The sequence below is a fragment of the Tetrao urogallus genome (assembly GCF_951394365.1).
Source record: "Tetrao urogallus genome assembly, chromosome: 11".
Lineage (NCBI taxonomy): Eukaryota > Metazoa > Chordata > Aves > Galliformes > Phasianidae > Tetrao > Tetrao urogallus.
The window spans coordinates 6,201,500-6,226,531 of record NC_136824.1 but is presented as its reverse complement, the minus strand read 5'-3'; the positions used below and the strand labels follow the sequence as shown (position 1 = coordinate 6,226,531).

The following is a 25,032-nucleotide window of genomic DNA, read 5'->3' as shown; positions in this document are numbered from 1 at the left end:
CCAAGCTTGGTACCCTTCTGTTCTCTTTAGAAACCAGCACAGTATGTGTGGGAAGCAGAACTTCTGGGAATGGCAGAATTTTGGACCTTGCAATCTACTTTAGGTTTCTCTATATTCTACACTATGTTTCCAATTAGTTTGGCAACCCTTAATGCTTTTTTTTTTTCTTTCTTCCTTTTTTTCTGAAACTTTGGGCTTTGCAGATGCAAAAGCATTCCCCAAACATTCTGCTGCCATTCTTCGCAATGGAAAATGTGCGCTCAAAATGTTGGCTGTTAAATTCAATGCATGTGTTCTTGTAAGCTTATCTTTCTCTCATTGCTATTGTTTCCTTTTTCAGGACATGACCTTCACCTCCATGATGAATCAGGAAAAACCTGTCAAGTCCTCCTAGCTCCCTGGCTGTGCCATTTGCTGCTCCCTTGCTGTTCACCAGACAGCAGCCCCAGCTCTTCCTACCCAAAGCAAGGAAGAAGCCAGCAAACCACACATGACAGCTGAAAAGTGAAGCATTATCAAAAGCTGTGTGAGACTGTCAGAGAGAAACTTTATATAGTAATTCTCCTTCTGAGCCTGGGAAGCCGTGCATCACATTAGTTACAAGGGAAAAAGAGAAGAAATGCTCAAGTAACTGAGACCTGAAATTGCACAAATCAATACATACATTTGAATAACTACATACAGTGTTCAGAAATCTGCATTCACAATGGATGATGGATACAGAAACACAAACCTCTACCAAGGGGGAAGGGAGACAAACCAAGTCTCAGATGATTACAGGTACCAGGATGGCAACTATGAGGGGTACGCACCCAATGATGGCTACTACCGTGGTGGGGATGAACCCACTCATGAAGAAGATGCCCAGAGTGATGTTACAGAAGGCCATGATGAAGATGATGAGGTCTATGAGGGGGAATACCAAGGAATCCCGCACCCAGATGACATTAAAGCCAAGCAGAAGAAGCGAGCTCCTGCCATGGATGATGAGTACAGAGACCGTGCTGACCTTATGGCAGAGAGGATGGAGGATGAGGAGCAGCTTGCCCACCAGTATGAAAACATCATTGAGGAGTGTGGCCACGGACGCTTCCAGTGGACCCTCTTCTTTGTTTTAGGGTTGGCGCTGATGGCAGATGGGGTGGAGCTGTTTGTGGTTGGATTTGTTCTGCCCAGTGCTGAGAAGGATATGTGCTTGTCCAGTTCAAACAAAGGCATGCTAGGTAAGTGCCACTTGAGCAGCTCTTCTAATCTAACTGACAGTACCTAGAATATATTTTTCTCATGACCAACTGGCTTCAGAACCTTCTGGGGGCCCTTTTTAGAATGTTTTATCTCATGCATAATTGTGTCTGGGTGGATCTGATTCAAAAGAAGATTGCTTACTGTTGCAAAGGCAGCTGCTGTAAAGCAGTAACAGAACCATACCACATCTCAGCCCAACTTAAGGATGGGCTCCAGAACAGGCCACCACAGGCTGGATTTGGGCCAGGCAGCTCACAGCAAGTGGGACCACAAGGCAAAACTCCTAGGACCATTCAGAGTCAAATACACAAAAATTTACGTGTGACTGTTCCTGCTTAAGCATATAATGATGCAATTTTCAGTGCTTTTAGAAATTAAGTGGTTATCAGAAGTCTGCAAAGCAGTACTTTCTGAGTGTGATGGATGTAACAGACAGGGATGCTCTTGGTCTGGATCAATCTGCTATTACACTGTGTCTCTCGGTGCTTCCTCACTCTCTGGTTTTTCACTGCATCCAGGTTCACCTTTCATTTAGCAAAAAGTCCCAGCTGGCAGATCAGAGCAGCTGGTCCTGCACGCTGACTTCTCGGCCAGAGCACACTGCTAATATGTACTGGGTCAGAAGTTGCCTGTGAAGGTTTCTTCTTAGGTCTGTGGAATGAGATTAATGTGCTGAATGGAGATTAAAGGGTCAGGCTACTAACAGCATCACTATTGACACCTCCCTGCCGTCAAAATACAAAGGCATAGTTATTGTCAGTATGGGTGGAAAAGGTTGGATGAGCACTTTTTTCCCCTTGCACGTAATAAGCCATAGGAGGAATAGAAGTCTCCCAGATCTCTAAGAACCAGGAAAGTGTCCAGCGTGTCCTGCAGTGAGAGCCAGCTGTGCTTAGTACAGCACATCTGGAAGGAAAATAAAGTAGCTTTTGATAGAACTGCTGTAGGAGGGGATGGTGTGTCTGGAGGAATGTGCACCAAGGTCGCAGGGAAACCATCGGGCCTGCTAAGCATACATTTGGGCCAGAAGCTCTGCCCAGAAGAGGGGAAATGTGGATTTTGGATTAGACCTTGACTCCGTTCTATTTGCATTATTTTCATGTAACAAAGGCAATAGACAATTAGCCTTACATAGACTTCTCAGCTTGGTGCACCAAGGTCCTAGAGACTTTTTTTCTTCATTTGGTTTTCTTTCCTGCACCTTCTTTTTTCTTCTCTGAACTTGAGGATCAGGATGCTTCTTTCCATAGTGAGCCAATTTTGTACCTGGTTTTGTGCCTGCAAGGGTTTGGTAATATTTTTTGTTTCACAAACCACACTTCTAGCTCAAAATAGCTCAGGTCAGATACATAAAAGTGAACTGCTTACAATTGAATCCTGATTTCAAAGGGACTTCTGAATTCACCAGCTCCCGATGGAACACCAGGATCCCTATGGGTGCCTTTTCAGTGACAAGACCTTTTTTGAAAAGCAGGTCATTTATTCTGGTGACTATATAGAAGCTGAGATCTTTTGAAACTCCAACCCCATAAATATCCATCTCCGTAGTTGATGTCAGAGACAGAAAACTTCAAATGTCACAAGGAAAATCTATCTTTGAAGTATTTCTGGCCCAACCACAGTTAAGAGAGAACAAGAGATCTCCCAACGGAGCTCTTTTTTTTTTGCATGCTTTTTCTAGCTCAGCATTTGCACAGCTGACAGTTCAGGGTGTTCTGATGAGCTCTGGATAAGCAAGGAGATATCTAGATCCGTATCCAGCTTGAGCTCCAGCTCACTGCACATTGACTCAGCTGGCCTGGAATTCCTAATGATGGAACAGCACTCTTCTTGTGCCTTTTTGTGCTTTTGAGAACCTGATTTTGCAGAACTATTTCTTTTGTCCTTGTCTTGTTTATTCTGAAGGTTCTCCTGTCAAAGCTTGTATGCACACTGTATTTTTTACTTAAACATGAACAAAAAGAAAGAATTTGCCTAAGAACAAAATCAACTGATTCATCTTGGTTTGAGAAAGATTAAGAAGACCAGAAAGCAGATATTTACAATAACACTTGCTTGTTACTGATTGGTGTTGCACAGAAGGCAAGTCTCTGATTCAGTGGCTTTGGTTAAACACATTGCTTCTACCACTGGGATCTTCCTCTGCTGCAGGTTTTCTCTTAGATCTGAGGTTTACCAAATGATCCCTTGTGAAAAGGGATTAAACAGAGCTTAGAAAGCATTAGACTGCAGAGTGGTTCACTGACACGAGTAATGAATGCTCAAGGGCATGGAGAAGTGAGGATGTAAGGAGAGCAGAGCGGGCACATGGCTGCAGGTGGCAGGATGGGGAAGTGCTATTGATGGAAACGAGAACAATCCTCCTCAAAACCATTCCTGGATTAGCTTCAGCACCCATCCACCACTGACAAGAAAAAGATATCTGCCCACAAAGCTCAGAGCCTCCAACATATGCTCATTTCCCTCGTGGTTCCCATTCCCTTGTCTGTCTATGTGTCGTGCTGTCACAAATCAATCTTGCTAATGCCCAGGCTTCAATGATCCTTACAGAATCACAGAATCACAGAACTGTAGGGGTTGGAAGGGACCTCCTGAGATCATCGAGTCCAACCCCCCTGCCAAAGCAGGTTCCCTACACCAGGTAGCACAGGTAGGCATCCAGGCAGGTCTTGAACATCTCCAGAGAAGGAGACTCCACCACCTCCCTGGGCAGCCTGTTCCAGTGCTCCGTCACCCTCACTGTAAAGAAGTTCTTGCGCATGTTTGTGCGGAACTTCCTATGCTCCAGTTTCTGGCCATTTCCCCTTGTCCTGTCTCCACTCACCACTGAAAAGAGTCCGGCCTCGCCATTCTGCCCCCCACACCTTAGATATTTATAGACCTGGATCAGGTCCCCTCTCAGTCTCCTTTTCTCAAGGCTGAACAGACCCAGTTCACTCAGCCTTTCCTCATAGGGGAGATGCTCCAGGCCCTTCACCATCTTCGTGGCCCTCCGCTGGACTCTTTCCAAGAGATCCCTGTCTTTTTTGTACTGGGGAGCCCAGAACTGGACGCAGCCCAGAACTGGACAGCTTACAGCTGACTTGTCACAGTAATGGTGGCCAGCAAAGAACTCTTGTCCTCAATTTCTGCCTAATGTGTACTGATGATCTTGCAAGAGTGCACCTGCACAGAATGGAGACAGCATTGACTGGAGAGGGTGCGAGTCTTCCTTTCCTTGCCATTGGGTTTTAGGGACGTAGTGGCATTATCCACAGAGATGCTACTGCCCCTTACTCTATCACCATCAGCCATAGATGTCTACAGTGATCTGATTGCTCCCAGGTGGCTGCTCGTCTCAACACATGTTTGCTAAGGAAAAATAATCAGACTATCCCAGGTAGACTGAGGGTTGCTTCCAGGCAGCTGTGCACAGATATACACCCACAAGGCCTCAACTGAGGCCAGGAAGGAAAATATGGGAAATAAATCAAGTAGCTAATTGAACTTACAGAAATAGGAGGGAACAAATGGGAGCTGGAGTAGTTACCCGCTGAAAACTAATTGAGCAAAGGTCAGCTTTTGCTGAAAGGACATTTCGTGTTAAATACTCAGTGTATTGCATATTTTTCCTCCCTCAGAAAGCAAGAGTGGAAAAATATCCAGCAATTTATGGCCAAATTATGCAAAAAATTACAAATAAACAGATGCCCACAGTGTTTCATGGAAAGTGTGAAACGAATGTGACACCTCTTAGAAAACGTTTACATTTTGTTCTGAAAATAAACGTATCTACATCAGATGCAAATTAACAGCTATTTTAGCCCTAACTGTCCTTCATGGGACAAAACGTATTTTAAGTTTTTCTGTGATGTGAATTGTTATTTTGAAGATTTTAGGAATATTTATTAAAAGAAAAAAGGAAAAAATAAGAAGAAAAACATCAACAGCTCTGTATGCTTTAGATGTTTGATTTCTATCATTTTTAAAACTAGCCATTCAGTGTAGGCTTGCTAACCTTTCATAACATAATTTTCATATATTCCTCTTGCAGATCTACTTTTGCTGAGCTTTCTCCAGCAACAGTCATAATAACAATGCATTTATTAAATTTATTACGACAAAGTATTCCTTTTCAGTATAATATATCCTGTTGGAAACAGAGTATTTGCTACGGACAACCATACAAAGAGTTATACATTTCTATTTGCTGATGAACCAAAGGACACACAACATCATTCTTTGGAGAAATATCACATAAATACACAACTTCAAGTGCTGTTAATCAGCCCTTAGAAGACAGAATCTTGTATTTGCAAGCACAGAGCAGTAAGTACATAGCCAGTAGAAAAGATGGTGTCATAGTAACGTGTTCAACTTTATCACATCCTGCATATGAAAAACTGAAGGCACAGTTGTATCATCAGATTTCCCAGGCTCCAGAGCTGCAGTTATCATTTCGCAGTTCAGTAAACTGAGACAAGAAAAATGTGAGCCCTTTGCCCGTGACTGCAAAACATCCACTTACATGCTGAGAGTAAAGTCTGTCTTTCAGGCTCACATTTCCTCTTTCTTATGATGGTATTATAATAATAATATTTTAAGGAGACCATCATCTTCCAGGTTCTTAGCCTTGCAGAGTTAGATCGAAAACCAGAAAAAGAGATCCTGTTTGTGATCATGCAGTTATGTAGATATTAAAGCTTGTGTAGATATTAAAGCTTGTCTGTGTGAGTCCATTAAACCAAATGTGTAACACTACCTCCCTTTTTAGTTGTCCAAAGAGGATGCTTTATTATCAGTGCAGATAAAACTGGCCTCATCTTCTTGTTGACCTAAATTCACCTGATATGACATTAAATCCTAATCCGTTTGTCAGAGATCAGTGCTTTTTCTTTTTCTGGATAAATACAGACTAGGAGCCCAGCCATGGCTCCCATGCTGTTTCCCACCTTGTTTGGCTGGGTGGGGGGAGCAAATGGCCCTATGGATATCAATGTGATGGACAATCCCAGTGGAGGGGCTGAGTTGCTTGGCATGCACTGCCTTTCCAGTTCCATGGCAAATGTGTGTGGATTCACACATACAGCTTTGGCTTACAGAATCCCCCCAGTGCCTGCAGCCAGCTCCATTCTGTATCTACCCCCACAGCTCAGCAAATGGAAAGCCTTTAACATGCACAATCCATTTCTCAGAGGTAGAGGAGCCATTAGTGCAGATAGAGTCTCTCTCTTGGTGTTGAATCAACAAAACACGTGCAATAGGACTACACTTTGATGTGATTCCCATTTAGGAGATCAGTGAGATTCAAGGATAAAGCAGTAATAATCTTATAAGGAAGAGCAGACAAGAAATTTCAGGAAGAAGGGGAAAAAGTCATACAGCCCAGAGCCAATCCTTTGGGAAATTTTGGCTGTTGCTGGAGCACAAGCCAAGCAGGATTTCTTCTTCAAATCACTCAAGCAGTATTGAGTCCTGTGCCTTGCCTCATCCATCTTCTAAATAGCTCAAAACTGAATCACAAAATTTCGATGTCCATAAAGTACATCCTTGTATAACAGATGCTCTGCTGTTAAGTGTTTGGGTTTTGTTTTTATCACAGTTTGAATTGCAAGATGTAGAAGATCCTAATCCTTTAGGATTGTCAAAATGCTTTCAAAAACCTCCTTGTTACTGTACTGGTAATGGCCTCTGCTTGGAAAGTGGGTAGGAACTCCCACGTTCATGTGGCCGCTGGCTCTGTGCAGAGCTGTGAGAAGAGGTGAGATGCTGCTGCACTGGGATCCATCAGCTTCCTCACTTCCATGGCAGCCTGAAGGGATTCAGGACCAACTCATCACGTTTTCTGCTTGAATTTTCCATTTATCCCTTGAGCCCTTGTCATATCTTGATAGTGATACTTTCCAGATGTGACTTATTTTTAAGAACTTTAATTCCATTAAAGGTAGACAAAAGTAATTCATGCTTGTGATGGACACTTTGTAAATCTTGAATTTCTCCTTTCCTTTCCAAAGCCCTTATGAGCTTGCTTCTAATTATGCTGAAATAGTAAAAATACAGCTTAGCACACACATAGCCATTCCACATCCACCTTCTTCAGTCCTAGAACTCAGCCTTTATGACCAAGATTCCTGTTTTAGTTTGGAGCACATAGCTTCAATAAAGGCTAATAATTTTTTTAGTGTGAAAATTCTGTACATGCTACCTCCTTTCCAGTGGGAATAAGGTCTCATATTTTCCTTATAATTTCAGCATTGCATGACTCATAACCCCAAATTTCATCTCAGAATTTCAGCTCTTTGGTTTTCCACAGGTTTTATGGGAGGCTGTTGCAGACTTTCCCATAGGCATTCATTATTCTCCATTACTTGCAGAATAGCCTGCAAATAATGGCTTATTCAGATTTACCCTGAACCCTGGAGCTGGATTTCTTCAAAAGGTAACAACCATCACCACATTCTCCTAATGGTACTCAAAAACACTGTACACTCCACACCTCTCTGGGTCCCAGCCACCGTATTGAACCATTTAGCACCTACTGGTTGCATTGCTGTATGAATCAATAATTAGTGATCCTGCTAGTGTGCAGTGCTCAGATTGGCTCTGAGTGAAAAATCACTTTATCAACATGGTTTTTTACCCAAAAATTAATGAAGTCCATTATGCATTCCATAGTGCAGAATGGACAGATTTTCTAGTCTGATGGCTCTACAACTGTGGCCATGCACTGGCCTCTTGAAACAGCTGAGAAGTGCAGGATAAAGGCAGCAGGGTGCCAAACCCACCTCTGGGCTGCAAGGAGCATCCAACTCTTCACTCTTAGCTGAGGCAGTTCCTGGCCAGAACCACCTGCCTTGCACCAACCAGGGAATTTGGCTGTAATACATCAATGTAACAACCTCCTCTACCTCCTTCTAATCTGGGACATTTTCTGTTAAGAGGCTTTAGATGAACATCTGCCATGCAGGGATTTTCTCCATATATATATATGTACATGTACACATATAAACACACATAGATATATATGACAATTTTTTATTCTTCATCGTTTTCTGGCCGTGTGGACTGGGCTGTGTATCTGATCCTGTTGTCTTTTCCTATCGTAACTCACACAGGCTTCAACAGGCATTTTGCTAGCATACCTTATGGTTCTTCCTGGGCATATTCTTGCTCAGTGAAGTCTCTAAATCTTGGAAGTAGTTAAAATAAGTGAAAGAAGATACCCCTGGACCTGTGAACATTAATGATTAGCATTACTTGCACTGCTACTCACATAAAGTAAAAAGCAATGTAACAGGTGGTCCTTCTGGTGAAAATCTCAGTAGAAAAGCTAAAGACAAGTGCTTGTTTTTCTAGGCCAGAATTGCTATCAGATAGTGAACTGGATACAGAGAGCCTATTCTCTCTTATTCAGTCTCCACTAAACATGCTCACTGAAATTGTCTGTCTTTTGAGGACCCCATGTAGAAGATCTAATGAAGTCAAGTCAAAATGAACTCATTTTTTTTTAACAACATTAGAATCTCACTCTACACAGCAAACCGTCAAGGCAAACTGTAGGTTCTTCCATCTCCTGAAATGCTCAGATCAAGGCTCTATTCTTTTCTGCAAGTTGTCCTTTAGTTGGACATAAGATGTTGGCTCAATAACAGAGGAAGCATCTGCACTGCACAGGTCAGATTGGCAATAGATTGATCCTTTCAAATGCTGCTAGGAAAAGCAGAGAGAAAGAGGCGATGTGCTCCAGAGGAAGCATGGGCAGGACGGGTAACACACAAAGAGATTTATCCATGCTGCAGCAGCCTCTCTCTCCTCTCACAGCTTCTCAGTGTCACTGCACTCAGGGGGGTGAGCGGAGTTAAGGCATCAGACTTCTGTTGTACCGTTGGTGGCACACAGCTGGGACACGTGCATGCTAAGCTGCTTATGCCTGGCCATTGCTTACGTGCAGAAGATATGTGAGCAGAGAGGTTGGGAAAGAAAGATGTGGGTCTGATCAAATGTGGGTATGTCTATATTGCACCATGTGATGCTGCAGGGAGTGGTGAAAGCTCACGAGCGGAAAATGGAGGAATTAGATTCCACAAATGGATAGAGCTTCTGGTATCTGAGATGGCTCATTTGGGAAGAATGGGAGTATGTAGCTTTCTTTTAATGCATGCACTGCTTTTGAAAAGCTTTGTCTTCATAGTTGGTGTTTTTTTTTTGAGAGTAAGAAGTCATAATTGGCATGCAGAGCCCAGGTGAGACCTTTCACTGCGTTATGAATGCTGGTTCCTGACAAAACTGGTCTGTCATTGACATAACTATGTTATTTGTGAGGCCTTCAGTGGTATTTCCATCTTTATTTCTCTCTCAAGTGGTAGCTGGCTGTAATGTAAGGGAACAGCAATTGATGTTGTCTGTGTATGGGACAGCAAACCATTTCCACCTGACAAGCAGGAGGATGGTGTTATCAAACTCAGTGTTTCTCTTCCTCTCTTCTAGGCCTGATAGTCTACCTGGGAATGATGGTGGGGGCTGTCATGCTGGGTGGCCTCGCTGATAAACTGGGAAGAAAGAAATGCCTCATCATATCACTTGCAATCAATGCTGCCTTCGCCTTCCTGTCCTCTTTTGTCCAGGGATACGGATTCTTCCTTTTCTGCCGCCTTATCTCAGGCCTCGGGTGTGTAACTGGTGAATTATCCTTATCAAAACAACTTTTATTTTATATCCAGTCTTAATCTCTCCCCTTTTAGTTTGAAATCATTTGCCCTTGTCCTGACACAGCAGACCCACATCTGTGGGTGTTTTAACCTGAACAATCCTATCCACATGACATTGAAGAAAACTCATTTTTTCCATGTGCTGTTTTTTCCTCTCAGTATTGGGGGATCCCTCCCCATCGTGTTTGCCTATTTCTCTGAATTCCTGTCTCGTGAGAAGAGGGGTGAGCACCTGAGCTGGCTGTGCATGTTCTGGATGATCGGTGGTATTTTTGCTTCAGCAATGGCGTGGAGCATCATCCCACATTATGGTAATGGTTTTGTGCTTTTGGCTTTTGACAGCACCACTTTCCTGCACCACCACACTACTCCAAAACCTGCACAAGTAAACATTAGTCAGACCTTACACATCCAAGCATGAACGGTATTGAAAACAGTAAATATCTGAAGTGTGCACAGAAGGTCTAATAAGGGGGCTGATTGATTAATTGACTGATGCTAAGTAGTAGTACACTGCAAAAGAAGTCATCCAGTTATCAATAGTAAGGAAATTTAATGGGGGAATTACTGGGTGCTATGAATGCTAGCAGTGAGAACAGCACACATTCCTTTCCTTAGATAAGTGCCACCACTCTTGGGGCTGTGGAGCTGGTGGCATCTCCCCAGCATGCCATGGCCTGATGTCAGGCATGGCCCCACCTACCTGAGCTCAGGAGTGAATTGGGTCCCCTGTGCAGAGCTGCACCCAAGTGGACTCTGAAATGTGCTCCAAAGAGCAAAAAAATTCATGTCCTCCTCCTAGCTCATATGTGTACATTTGGAAAACACCCGAAGCAAATATCTCCTGGAAAAGATTAATTCACTCAGCATTCAGCAACAGCAGCTGTCTGAAAGATTCTGTTTGAGGAAAAGTGGGACAGGCCACAAAGACCAGGAAGGAAAAAAACATTTATCGACCTATCAATTCATTTTATTGTGTTTAAAATGCAGTCAGTATAAAGCTCTTGGTTCTGATCAATACCACAGAGACTGCTAGAACAAATATACAAAGTTACTGCATAGCAATGACTTTTTATTATTATTATCTATCAATACACTTCTTTAAAAAAAAAAAAAAAAAGTCTGTATTTACATTACATTTATTTTCTGGACACAATTTTGCTGTTATCCCTTCAGATTTGAGCCCAGGGAAAGGAAAAAAAGGCTTTTATTCAATTTTTTTTTAACTTTAATCATCTTTTCCTTTAAGAATCTACACTGACACCAGTGTTGTTACAACGTTGTTACAGGAACAACATAAGAATGATGCTGTACTTTCTACTCTTTATCAGAGGACTTGCTTAGGTATCAGGAAAAGGCAGGAGAGGGGGAATCCCAAAAGCTGGACGACAGTCCTGATTCTCCTGAGTTTGAGTCTCAGCTCAGATTTTGCAATTTTGGAAAAACAATCTTGTCTTCCTAGCTTGCTGTTATTAATAGTGAAATATGTGTGTGAGGTATGAGATGGAAAGGAACTGCTTCTAATGTGCCTTTCAGATCTGAGGAAATTTAACCTCTGTAAACTTTTGGTGACATTTCTGAGAAGCAATAAATTCTGGCCCTGATTCCTCTGCCCCTTCCCACTCTGACTTGCCTACAGCTGCATGGAGCTATTCTTATTGCTAGGTGATTTTTATACTCAGAGATAAAAGGAGCTTTTTAAAAGGCAGAGCCTGAGCAAGGATGTTCCATTTTCTGTAATGAACGTGAACTCACTTGCTATTATCTGCTGAACATGGTACTGAGCCTCTAAAAGCCATCATTACTAAGAATAGCAAACTTTCAACCTGTTGCCGTGTCACACATAGCTGTAAAGTTCAGAGCTGCTTTACGAGAGAAAAATCAATCTGCCTGCTTGGAATTTTCACTTGTTGGCTCTTGCTGTTTCCAGGCTGGGGGTTCAGTATGGGAACCAAGTACCACTTCCACAGCTGGAGAGTCTTTGTTTTGGTCTGCTCCCTGCCCTGTATCACCTCCTTGGTAGCACTGAAGTTCATGCCTGAAAGCCCGCGGTTCTTGCTGGAGGTAAGATGATGATTTATGTGAACATCACAGCCTGCCATTAGCAGAGGATGGCTGGTCCCTAGTGTGTCACCATCTCTCTTTGTTTGTCCCATCAAACACTCAGTACGAGCTCGGAGGCAAAGGCGCTCCTACACACATAAAGTATCTGCACAGATTGCTGCAGCCCCAGAGGCTGCAGACTGTGACATTAGTCAGGGGTGGTGAGTGGTTACCTCTGAACATGGCACCAGAAGAAGGCACAGAATTCCAGAAATTTTGTATCCAACAAAGACATTTTGAGTATGGGCATATAACAGGTGAATCCTGATAGAAGTACCATCTCTGCAAGACCTCAGCAGAGATGGGAACAAAGTCCAGGTCTTCTCACACGTCTCCTCTTCCCTGATCTGTTCCCCTTCTGCTCCAGCCAGTTTTTGGGCAACTCCTTCCCTCAGCACAGATGTGCTGCACTGTGCACACAAACCATCCCTGCAGATCTTTGCCCTTCAAACAGCCATGCTTCATGGGTCTTCTCTGGTGTATTTGACCTGTAGAACTGATTCCTCTCTACACTTATTTTCCTTTCCCTTGGTGCTTCCAGATGGGTAAGCATGATGAAGCCTGGATGATCCTCAAGCAAGTTCATGACACCAACATGCGGGCCAAGGGTGAGCCAGAGAGAGTGTTTACGGTGAGTTTTACAAAATCATTGACATATAAAAGAAAAAATGGGCATAACTCCCTCAGTGAAGCACAGCACCTGTTAATTCCTTCTTGGGAATCTCCCTTTCACTGTGATCACCCCCACCGATCAGCACTCTGAGATGCACTTAATGCATTTCAAATTGAATGCCAGCCTGCTATTTCAATCATTAGTCAATCCTGTGAATTGCTGTGAATACTCTTCATCCCTGGTGTTTCACTCCAGCATTCCGAGCAGTGATTTTCCAATTATACATACACTTAATCGGTTTGCTCTAAGAGACTAGAACTAGAAGTAAGAGAGATATTAGCCATGTGGGAGATCTGACTCACTTCTTTCTCCTTTCCATCTTCTAATCAAACTCTGATTAAACTTCATGTACCTTCTAATGAGCTTCCATCTGCCTCATACCCAATCTTTAATCTCTCCCAGGGAAAGCGAAGTGAGTGGTTACTTCTCATTAGTTTGCTGCTTGTGAAAAAGTCCTCACCAGGGGTCTTGATTTATAAGCAAAATGAGGGAAAAGGTGTTTGCTGGGGTTAGTTGCAGATTTCTATAATTCAGTTGTAGACTCCCGATAAGCCAGCTGGGGAATAGATCTAGATTTATGCTTTTAAATTTAAGAAGACAGATACTCTTAAAGGACGGATAGAAAGAGGAAAAAGAGATGCACTTGTACTTAAAGCATGCTCATTGCTCCATCCAATGGTGCCATGGTGCTGCGGCTGAGCTGAGCCAAGCGCTATACTTCGAGGCTGAGTCAAAGTTGAGTGGCATCTGCTGGCATGAGCGGGTGGTACATCGGGCTGGTGTGGAGCAAACTGTCAGATTGTGTGGTTTTCTGATAGGCCAGAAGTTGCAGCTTGTGTGAGTCAGTTGTCACCAGGACAGTTCCCAGAGATGACATTTAAGCGGTGCCAACAAGAGGAACACAGAGACTCCACAGCCGAGCCAAGGCACTCGTTCACACTCTGAAATTTATTCAGTGAATTTTCACCTCCCTTGTATTTACAAACAGATTGTGGCTTCCTGGAGCATATCCTCCATTTAAAGTTACTGAGCAAATATTTTCCAGGACTCGTTTTTAAGGTTTCTAGTCAGCATTCAATGTTGAAAATTCAGACTATTTTGGTGGAGTGAAATGATGGCATGATGTGGGCTCAAATCACGACTGGATGCATTTTCAGATGCAAAGATTCCCATCCATGCCTTCAGTTGTCGCAGATATTCTGCCAGAAGTTCTGAAAAGGTGTTAAATGAGAAATACCAGTTGTGGTTTAAGAAGGAGGTCCTGGGGCACAATGAGATGCAGATACAAATGGCTGATCACAAAGATGATTTTTACTGTTGTTCAGTCCTTATTTCAAGCAGGAATCTAAAGGATGCAGAAATAGCATAGTGCACAGTCGTATTAACCAATGTACGAAAGACTAAAGTGGATGTAATGCACTTCAACTACTTCAGGGAGGGAGAGAGAGAGAAAAGATGAAAGGATATAGGGATGGAAGGCAGGAAGGTGAGAAGGAAGGCAGGATGGAAGGAGGGCAGGCAGGAAGATTTCTTGCTGTAATAAAAACTCTTGTTGTAAATAAATTAATTAACTAATGTCTATTGATAACAATCAAGAAAAAAATAGTAAGGGATATCAGGCTGAAACTCTGCTCAGAAGACCGTGTAAACCCAGTATTGATTATGGAGACTTTGGGTCAATGTTCTTTTTCTCTCTCAATCTCTTTTCCTCTTTAGGTTTCTTATATCAAAACTCCAAAGCAAGTTGATGAATTCATTGAAATTCAAAGCTCAACAGGGACTTGGTACCAGCGGTGGCTGGTCAGAATCACAACCACCTTCAAACAGGTAAAGAGATGCAAACCCATCCCATGGGGGCTTTTGAGCTCAGGGCTCAGTGTCACTGGGCTTTGGAAGCCCAACTCTCCCTCAGAAAGCCTGCTCTGTTTGCACACTGATTGCAGTTTCCATCAGATGTGAGCATGTGCAGATGCCACACTGCCCTGAGATGCCCCTGTGAGCAGCACGGAGGTCAAGCTGTGCTAATGGCAGAGCTTCCAGCCCCAGCCCCAAGTACTTGACTCTCCTTCAGAGCAGATAGATATCGATTCCCTCTCCTCTAAGCCGAAGTGAATTTACCACCTGCAGTGGATTGAGAAGAGTGCTTGCTACTTGCTCCTGCTGAGACTGAGTTTATAACAACCTCACATTATGTCTTCAGCTAATTTAACCCTTCATACTTGCTATGCTTACCTATACCCAGGCAAAACTTTGTGGACAAACTTGCTAGATTATTCCTGTTAAGAGGATGAGCCTCAAATAAAGGAGAGCCCATCTGAACTAATTGCAATGCAGGTGCTATGTTGTTGTTATATTTATGTGGCAAGTAAAGAGCACGAAGAATTATTTACCTGTATGCTCCTGGCAGTATTTCCTGCTGTAGGTCAAGAGAAGACTTTGCTCTCTGTCTTGCTCTTCTTGGTTTCATCCTTATCTGAGTTTATCCTACCCAAGGAGGAGAGAAGATTAAGGTTGAAGGAGGGAAGATTTAGGTTGGATGTTAGGGGGAAGTTCTTTACAAGGAGAGTGGTTAGGCCCTGGAACGGGCTGCCCAGGGAGGTTGTGGATGCCCCGTCCTTGGACGTGTTCAAGGCCAGGTTGGACGGGGTCCTGGGCAACCTGGTCTAAATGTGTATGTTTGGTGGCCCTGCTAGGCAGGGGGTTGGAACTACATGATCCTTGAGGTCCCTTCCAACCCGGGTGATTCTGTGATTCTGTGATTCTGTGATACCCCTCCTAAAGCACCATCTGCATTGAGATTTTTGCTTTTCAATGAGCTTCAGAGCTCGGTTTGAAAGCAACCCTGAGGCCACACTTACAGGTGAAAAGACAAAACTGTCAGAGAGTCTGGAATCCTCATCATACACACCAGCTCACTATACAGATTGAAGACCTTTGCACACAGTTGAACGTGTGATATTTCTGTAAACCATTGATCTAGACAAACATAATTTTGAACTAACCCTGAACATGCATCTGATCTTCCCCCATTGAGCCCTTTTACTGAAAATATAAAATATATGATGCACACAGAAATTAATCTTGTAAGTCTCTGCTAGAGTTTCCTTGCAGATGATTCTTTGTTGTGGATTTGTAGGTCTGGGACAACGTGCTATATTGTTTAACAGCCCAGTACAGGATGAACACGCTGATGCTGGCTGTGGTTTGGTTTACTATGGCCTTAAGGTAAGGTACTTACTTAACATTTTTGGGAAACTAGAGGGCTTTTAGAGTCTCAATACTACAGCCTCACACTTGCAGAAATCCGTCTTTCAGGGAAAGCTTCCAAATTTTTTGCTGTTCTGCTGGTCTCTTGGGCAGGAAGGATATAGCACATTGCTGTATTTTCTAGCAAAGGATTCACTGTCCCTAAAATTTAAATGAGTTGCATTGCTTTAGGTGAACAAAAATGAATCAGTGTGCATCTGAGAGCAGCATGTTACAGAAGGGAGACTTTTTCTTGGTCCTGTCAGACCTAAGCAAGGATTTGCATCAGAAATTTATTTGCAACAGGGATTTAGCAGGTTTACAAATTATGAACTGGATTTTTGGAAAAGCACTGTGATATTTTCAGTGCCAGGGTCCCTAATATATTTCTCCCACTCTGCTATAGTTACTATGGCCTTATTGTCTGGTTCCCTGACATGATCCGCTATCTCCAAGAAGAGGCCTATGAGTCCCGAGTGAAGGTCTTTGATGAGGAAGAAGTGTCACACTTCACCTTTAATTTCACCCTGGAAAACCAGATCCATAGAAACGGGGAATACAGAAATGATAAGTAAGTGAACAGAAATCGGTTTGATTGATGCTGATGGGGAAAAGGGCATGAGAGGAACTGGGAATGAGATCCACCAACATACACAAGGCATTTGGAAAAGTAACCCTAATTTCTAGAAAGCTCATTTTTTTCCATTTCCCACAAACTTGTAAATCCCTGTTGTTCTTCTGGATACACAATCCGCCTCCCGCAAATCCTACAGGGAGTTTTCCACAGAACTGTTAGTCTTTGGTGTCCCACTTTCCACACACCTTGCCTCAGACACACATCTCCAACCCGAGGGGTGCACCAGGGGCATGGGGATGCAGTGGTGACTTCTCTTTCCTTAGCACACACTGACATCTACTGGTCTTGAGCAATAAAGCCAACCACCGCAAAGGAAACAGTTGTTTTGCTGCATTTTGTAGGTAACAAATTGCGTTGTAGACCTTGGAACGACTTCTCCCTGGTCTCCACCCCACAGCCCATTAGTATGTGTTGGCTGATTGTACTGCTGCGCTTCTGCTGTGCCGAGCAGCATCTCCCCACGGCATGTGCCACCTTCTGTTTTAGTGCTCTGAAGTCAGAGAAGGCACTCTGGGAGAGTATCATCATTTTCCTCCCTTTTACCTTCCCTGAATCCAGCCTGACCCTGGTGATTCTAAACTCCACAGCAGTGTAAATCCTAGTGATGTGTAGCGTTTTTATTTTCTGAATTCCAATGTAATGAGTGGGGAAATACCCTTATCATATAGTGATCTCATTGCTGCAGAGAGCCTAGAAAGGCTGCTACTCCAGCTGCTTTGCACTATGCGGGAGGTCACACAAAAAATTTATTATTCTAGTCTTCATAACAGAAGCCACACTTCATTGCCCATCCAAGTACATCTTTCCCCTCAGGAGCTGTCTCAATTTATCTCAATTTCCTTGATGTACAGATTATGGACTTTGATGGAGGACCCCATCCTGACCCCCTACACCCTCCCTGTTACCTTTCTTGCAGTAAGGATCTGTGCTTGATGGTGCAAACTTAGCCCCGTAATTCCTATGCCCCTGCCTACAGAGAAGCCAAAGTCTGGTGAGATGTGGGTGGAGGCCAAATTTAGGATTTGAGGACTTTGGTCTTATCCTAGAGGAGATCCTCAGCTTTCCCTAACCTCCTTTGGAGTTCAGGATGCTCAGCACCTTCCAGGATGAACTCATAAAACTGTGGTGTGTATCACTGTACTGCTCCTTTTGTCTTCTCCAATTTAATAACTCAAAACATGATCAAACTGCATTCCAGCAATGTCCAGAGCATATCTCCTTATAATTTATAGGTCAGTTTTCCCTCTAGCCCTTGCCTGCGAGCTAAAACTCCATCAAACACCAGGCTGTTGCTGCATGACTCTTTTAAAGACAGATGTTAAGAAAGCAATCTGCAGGCAAAGGACTTTTAAGGGCCTTTGTGAGCACATACATCACAGGCTATTATTGAGCAAATGCAGAACAGCTTAAGTGTTGCTGTAACCTATGAGACCTTCTGCACAGTGCAAAAGACTTGAGTAGTCTTCTTGTTACATTCTGAGCATTAATAATATCCGTTAGTAGCCACAGTTAATAAGCCCTGCAGTTCTCTTCACGCTGTAAATAGCCATCACGCTAGACTGTAAGTGCTCAATTCAATTAAGCTTCTGGGTATATGTTAGAAGCCTTTTTATTTGGTGACAGTTGTGGCCTCCTTAGCTAAAGCAATAATGCTTGCACTTACTAGCTCTTTACATCTTCCTGTACATGCCTGTGCATTAACTGATACATCTCCCCAGTGTCCCTGCAAAAGCTCACAGGTAAATCAATTTTGTGTCATCCTTCAGGCAGGCAGGTCAGATGTGCCAAGCTTCCCATCAGAGGAGAAATCCATCACCTGACACTGTTGATTATTTTTGGTGTAATCTGTTTTCTTTACATGATATGCAATGGTCCTTGAACAGAGATGGCTACAGGCCGTACACCTCCCCCAGGAAATCTTACTGCATTTTTCCTTAAAAAATCACTGTGAGTTTAAACAACTGTCAGAAACCTTTCACCAAATGGCCACATGGACTCCTGATAATGTCTGGTTTTATTTCTGCCTGAGGAAGGGGCTGAATAAGGAAGGCAACAAGGTCAGCTCACAAAGAAAGTGCCACACACAGAGTGAAATTATGTCTTCTTCAGATAGACTAGCACTGAAAGGTAGAGGATTTATGTCCACTCAGCCTTAGAAACACATCTTCTTGCTTATGACTACTTTGAGAGACAGAGAAACAACCAGAAATTCCAACAGATCCATCTTTTAAACTCCTCAAAGCCCCGTTTCTTAATAAAATACAAAATACAGAAGGATTTTGTTGGAAGGACAGCTGTGCATTCAAGCAAGACCTTTTCTGTAAGTGACCCTAAAAGCTGTCATTAGTACTCTGTCTATTAAACTAGGATGGCCTGTTATCCAGTGTAGGGAGAATCTCCAAGCACTGAGTGAAGTTCTACCTTCTGCCCCACAGATTTATTGGCATGAAATTCAAGGAGGTGAGATTTGAGGATTCGCTATTTGAAGAATGCTACTTTGAGGACGTGACATCCAGTGAAACCTTCTTTGAAAACTGCACCATCATCTCTACTGTCTTTTACAACACTGGTAATGGGATTCCTGACATGATCTCATCTCTGTGATTAGGAACTATTTCATCAGATTCTAGGAGAAAGGATGATAGGGATCTGTGTGCCTGCGTGTGCACTGTGTAATGAGAGTGATGATGGAAAAAGAGGGTGAAGACAGGCTAAGAGACTAGCTGCTTTTATCTTTATGGTTGGCTCATTCCTAGGAGACAAAAAAATAAGAAAGAAAAAAAAAAAGAAGGAAAGGAAAAAAAGAGGGTTTTCCCCTTATATTTTAACTAGATATATTTGTTTTCTCATAAACTGAGTTAGCTTTCCACATGAGCATAAGCCTGTCACTAAAATGTGTCATCACTCACAATGCCCCAGAGGCTGAGGATGCTCCCATTGGTTCCTTTTCTTGCTTAACTCTGTATTTGCACCGAAGCATCTGGAAGGAGTGTGCCACTAACAGATGAACTCCTCGGCCATTTCTCTTACAGATCTCTATGAACACAAATTCATCAACTGCAGGCTGATAAACACCACGTTCATGAAGGAGAAGGAAGGCTGCCATCTAGACTTTGAGGAGGACAATGATTTCTTGATCTACTTAGTCAGCTTCCTTGGCAGCCTGTCTGTGCTGCCGGGAAACATCATCTCTGCACTGCTTATGGACAAAATAGGGAGGATAAAGATGATCGGTGAGTATGGATGTGGTGGGTGTCAGATGGGAGCGTGGCTCTGCAAGGGGTCAGGGCCTTGTGCTGCTGCACGTGGAGGCAAGCTGAGCTGGCTCAGGTGGAGATGAATCATGCCCACTTCAAATGGAGCAGAAGAGTAAAAAGACTGAAGGGTGAGACACCAGACAGTGACTCACAACAATTCAGTTCTGTTCCTCTTCCTGCCAGTGATCTACTGTGTGGCAGTGGGCAAGTTACCTGCTCCTCACTTTCCCATCTATCTTTACTGTGGATTGGCAACGTCTGCCTTTTCTCTTAGTTTGACTTTAATGTCAAACCCTGTTCATCCAGTGCTCAGCACCACAGGGGCTGAGCTGAAGCAGGACCATCTGGTGCTGCTGAGTTGATGCTCATGTCCATAGCATTATGTATAAATAAATAAGACACTTTGCTTGTGGCAATGAATATTCACAAAAATTATTTGCTGTAGCTGTTTGACAGCCCAGGAGTTCCCTCTTTGGGGTTTCTGATTTTCAAATGATTGTACAGCAGCTTCAGGAAACATATGGTAGATTAACTGACCATGTCACAGCCAACAAAACGTCACTCTTTAGCCATACAGGACTAAGTTATCAGCTTTATGATTCCATAGGAAATTTCTGTGATTGCTTGCTGCAAGGCTCAAATCTTGCTCTCCCAGGTACTATGGAATAATACCTCGAGGGACAGACAAGTGAGCTTAGCAAAATCAGGGATGTGACTTAGGAAAGCATGAGTCACTCTTTTGAGTTCACCTGTCTCTCTTCTGATTACAGTGGGAATTTTAGTTTGTTTAGCCCCACACTCAGATGGGTAAAGGTATGGAAGATGACCCCGTCAGTGTGTCAGGAATTAACACTGGGAGGGCAAAATGAACTTTCATGTAGTGAATTTGGAAAAGGCCCAAACAAACCAGAGGGTTTGCAGTAAATAAATTAAACTGAATGAGAATCAAATTGCCCACCCCACAAACATGTCAGCGTTTCAGTATTTTCATGTGGAATTGAGATGACAGCTGGAAACCTAAATGCTTATTTCTGCTGCAGAATGAAAAGTACAGGACAAAAATTGGGAACGACATGCTGAAACGTTTCACTATGGAATTTTCAATTGAAACAGCCTTCTGGCATCCCACCCGTAGCACTCTGTTGAACATATTATTTCTGGTCAGCTTAACATGAAGACTGAATTTCTCTTCTGCGTTATGTGCCTCACTGGGACTTCAGTTCAGTTTTATCGTGTTCCACTAAACTCTCTCCTGTGCCAAATGTCAGATCTGGTACACACACAGTGACCCCAACGAAGTCCTGTACTTCTTCAGCAGAGGAAATATCCACACTGTGCAGTGAGGGATGCAGTTTGGGCAGGTACCAAAGAAATGGGCATGGGGTCCTGCATGGAAGCTTTCCATAGGCAGGGCTCTGCACTGGCAAAATACAACATAATATCCAAGATGAAACATTTTAGTTCCAGTTCAGCATCCAAATTATTTTGGTTGGTGTCAAATTAATTTTAAAAACTCAAACAAGAAGTTATTTAGTTTCCTGGTAACTCCATAAATGGAGATATTTCAGCAGCAAAAGAACTGTTAAGTGAAAGATAGTTTTGATTTTGCAAAAATTGCTTCTTCCAGGTGAAAATTCCCAACTGGGGAAGAACGCAGTGATGTAGCTATTAATATTCCTGAATCTGAACTGTGGCTAACTGAGCATGAATGCTCTCACTTTCTCCCTCAGTGGTGTTCATAAAATTATGGCTCCTGTGCAAATGTGCCATGAAATCTAATGATGTTCTTATAATTAAAAGAGACCTCAAGTGCTTCTTACAATCGACTGTAAATTATCCTAATTGAGTCTAGAAATGTGTCAAGTGATTTCAATTTGATGTGAATTGCTCTAGCTCTTCACTCAAAACCCAAGTTGAAAAGCCTTCACAATGATTCTTTCTCCTTGCCGACTTGTTTACTTCCCTCTGCTCTTCCTGGGTCCATCTGGAAGTCTGAGATGCTGGAAACCTGCCTGGAAAAGCCTGTCTTCAGAGCGTCTGTAGAACGGGAATATCAGCAAGATCAGATGGTTATTGAGAACATTTTCGGGCAGGTTTCCAGCATCAGACAGGGACAGATAGGCAGCATCAAGGTACTTGTGCATTCGTACAGATCTGTACAGCTTTCATTCATTTTGGGGTGAAGCGCTGTCACTTGAAAACCATCTTTATCAGCAGCATGGTTGCTTGGCTATGGAGGAGAGAAACCAGTGCCAACATCTTTCTCTTGGCTCCCCTGCAGGTGGCTCAATGCTGATCTCTGCAGTGTGCTGCTTCTTTCTCTTCTTTGGCAACAGCGAATCGGCGATGATCGGCTGGCAGTGCCTCTTCTGCGGGGCCAGCATCGCCGCCTGGAACGCCCTGGACGTGATCACTGTAGAGCTCTACCCCACGGATAAAAGGTGCTCAGAGCTTTTCTCCTGTTCACTCTTGACAGTGTGGCTTTGGCTGCTTGGTTTCTGATGGAAACATGAGGCAAGCTGTATTTTTTCCTTTTTGTATTTTAATGAGACCTTAAGGGCTCAGTCCTGTGGCTTGACTGGATCAGCACAGACATTTGTAAGCACAATACTGCATGCATGGTGGCTTACATGCAGGAGTTGGGTGGGTGTACACAGATAACAGGCAGATAAAATACAGCGAATCTGTCATTCCTATGTGTGTGCATGGAGGTCTGGCCTTCAGGCTGTATCCTCCCATCTCAGCTCATTGCCATCACAGTCTTCTCCTCCACAAGGAGACAATCATGTGCACAGAATAATCTGGGAGACAAGACGGAGTAGAAAACTTTGGGAGGATGTGGTGCAGATGGTGCTTTCCTGCCAGAAATGTTATAAGAGACTCTTCTTGCCTTTTTCAAGCTGTAGGAAAGAGCCAGAAGTGAAGGAGAACTGTACTTTGAAGGCAGAATGATTTCAGCTGCTAGGTGAATCAGGGTTTGCAGTAGAGCCCTGTTTGTTTCTCTGGTGACAGCCCAGAGGGACTGCAACAAATTCTAGAGAGGTTGTGTCTTGCTTTCCTTGAGGAGGCCAAAGGCTGCCATAAGGGGCAACTCAAGAGCTGGGAAGAAGTTGAGATAAGAGGAGAAATGAATTCCCACATACATTTTCTTCAATCATACAGACATGCAAAACAGTTATATCTATTTACTATTTATTCTTTTTACTTGCCAGGAGAGTAGCCTAAGCAACGTATAAGCACTGCGGGCTGGAACTAGATGATCTTTGAGGTCCCTTCCAACCCAAGCCAATCTATAGCTCACAAAATAATTTTTCCAGACTTTCTGTACTTATGCCAAGAACATCCCTAACCATTGCTTTCTGCTTCTCTTCCCCACAGGGCAACAGCCTTTGGCATCCTCAATGGGCTTTGCAAGTTTGGTGCCATCCTGGGGAACTCAATCTTTGCCTCCTTTGTAGGGATAACCAAGGTGGTTCCCATCCTTCTGGCTTCCTCTGCTCTGGTTGGAGGTGGCCTGCTCGCTTTGCGCCTCCCAGAGACTCGAGACCAGGTCCTGATGTGAGCAACTGAGGCCAGGGGGGTCAGGGGTGAACGTGGAAGAAGAACTAAAAAGAGCCATGTTTGGAAAAATCAAAATGTCCTTTTCTATCTACTGTTTAGTCTATACCTCAAAGAGAGGAGGCAGAGAGGGAAAGAAGAGCCCAAAGGGATAAAAAATGAAGCCCTTTAGTATCCGACCCTTTTACAGCCACAATTGGTGCATGCAGCTACTACACATGCCCTGCAGAGCTTTGCTGTTTGGGTTTAATCTTGCCTACACTGGGATCCTGTCCTTTCCCACTCCATCCCAGTGTAGTGACACAGGACAGGAGCAGTGGCTTTCTGCATGCGTGTGCCTGCACGGGTGTGAGCGTGTCCGACAGGAGAGCAAACCTTGATCCTGCCTGCCTTTGCCGAGCTGTGAGACCCTGCCTGCCTTGCCAAGCACTCCCTGGCAACTCAAGTCCACTGTGCTCAACTGTGAAAGGAAACCGAATGGGAGGCAGGTAACAAACCTGCTCTAGATCACATCCAGCAGCAGGGTCCAGAGCTGCAGATGTGACTAGTGACCTTATCTGTCTTGATTTTGGGGTCACCACCTTAAAGAGTGAGAGAGTTCTGAAGGATTTGAGGGTGGGTGCTCAGCTCTCTCAGAAGAACCAAGATTTCAAAGCCCTTTATTATCTTCACTTGAGCATACAGATTGCTAGGCACTTTCTTGGTCTGGAAGAGAAGTATATATGTCATTATATATATATATGTATTTTCACATACTTGCAAACGTACGTGCACACAATGAAGTGATCAGCTACTGAAATTCATGATTTTAAATTTCTGCACTATTAAAATATCTTAAGAGAGGCACTAAAATCTAATCCTAGTAATTCAAGGTTATCTGGTGTTACAACCAACTTGGTGATGCATTGTTCTTTATATCCAGACACCAAATATTTAAATGTATTGATGACTGGGACTATATATTTCTATGATGATAAAGATTCTTTTTTCCTATAGACTTTCATGGAGGAGAAATTGACTTGATGTTGGAGCATTCCACAAACCAAATGTGTACATATTATCCAGTGTAAATAGGAGACTTTTTCTCTAATGTCTAGAACATGGTAATTGAGAATTTACCAGCATTTTAGCCATAATAGTTAAAGAATATGATGCTTCATTTTCTTACATATTTGGGTCTCACTGAAATACTGTAAGCACAGTTACTTATAGCCATTTAACTTGTTACATGGGCAATGCACACAGCAAGCTTGCACTGTACATAAGATTATATTCTCCATCAGGTGGGACAGTTCTACTTGATATCCGGTAAAGACCATTTCTGAATTTCACATGCCCCTTTTATTGTTGCACCTGGAAGAAAAGTGAGCTGTGTATTTTTGGATATATTTTTGGGGGAAGCAAGACTTAAACACACACTGTTAAATAACACATTCATGCTCGTAAATACGTAGATAGTGCTAATTATATCCTTTGACAAGCTCAGTGATAGCCCAGAATTGATCAGAAATGGTCGCATAATGCAGGGTATTTATCTCACCAGGATGTTTTCTGACACAAAAGGTTCTTTTGTACTTTCGCTCGTGACCTTCCTTTTACCTTTCTTTGGATCCCTCTTTTTTCCTC

The 25,032-nt window shown here is 43.2% G+C and overlaps 1 protein-coding gene across 1 annotated transcript; it reads left to right on the top strand.

Annotated features, from left to right (window-relative positions):
- Positions 1-706: 706 nt before the first annotated feature.
- On the top strand, positions 707-23,410 carry SV2B (synaptic vesicle glycoprotein 2B; the record flags this gene model as incomplete). The annotated part of the gene is made up of 12 exons (XM_079541191.1): positions 707-1,223; positions 9,712-9,892; positions 10,092-10,243; positions 11,863-11,996; positions 12,577-12,666; positions 14,425-14,535; positions 15,845-15,933; positions 16,361-16,525; positions 19,027-19,160; positions 19,624-19,824; positions 22,130-22,289; positions 23,227-23,410. 12 exons carry the CDS (start codon positions 707-709, stop codon positions 23,408-23,410), a joined length of 2,118 nt encoding a protein of 705 aa, XP_079397317.1.
- Between the last annotated feature and the right edge of the window lie 1,622 nt (positions 23,411-25,032).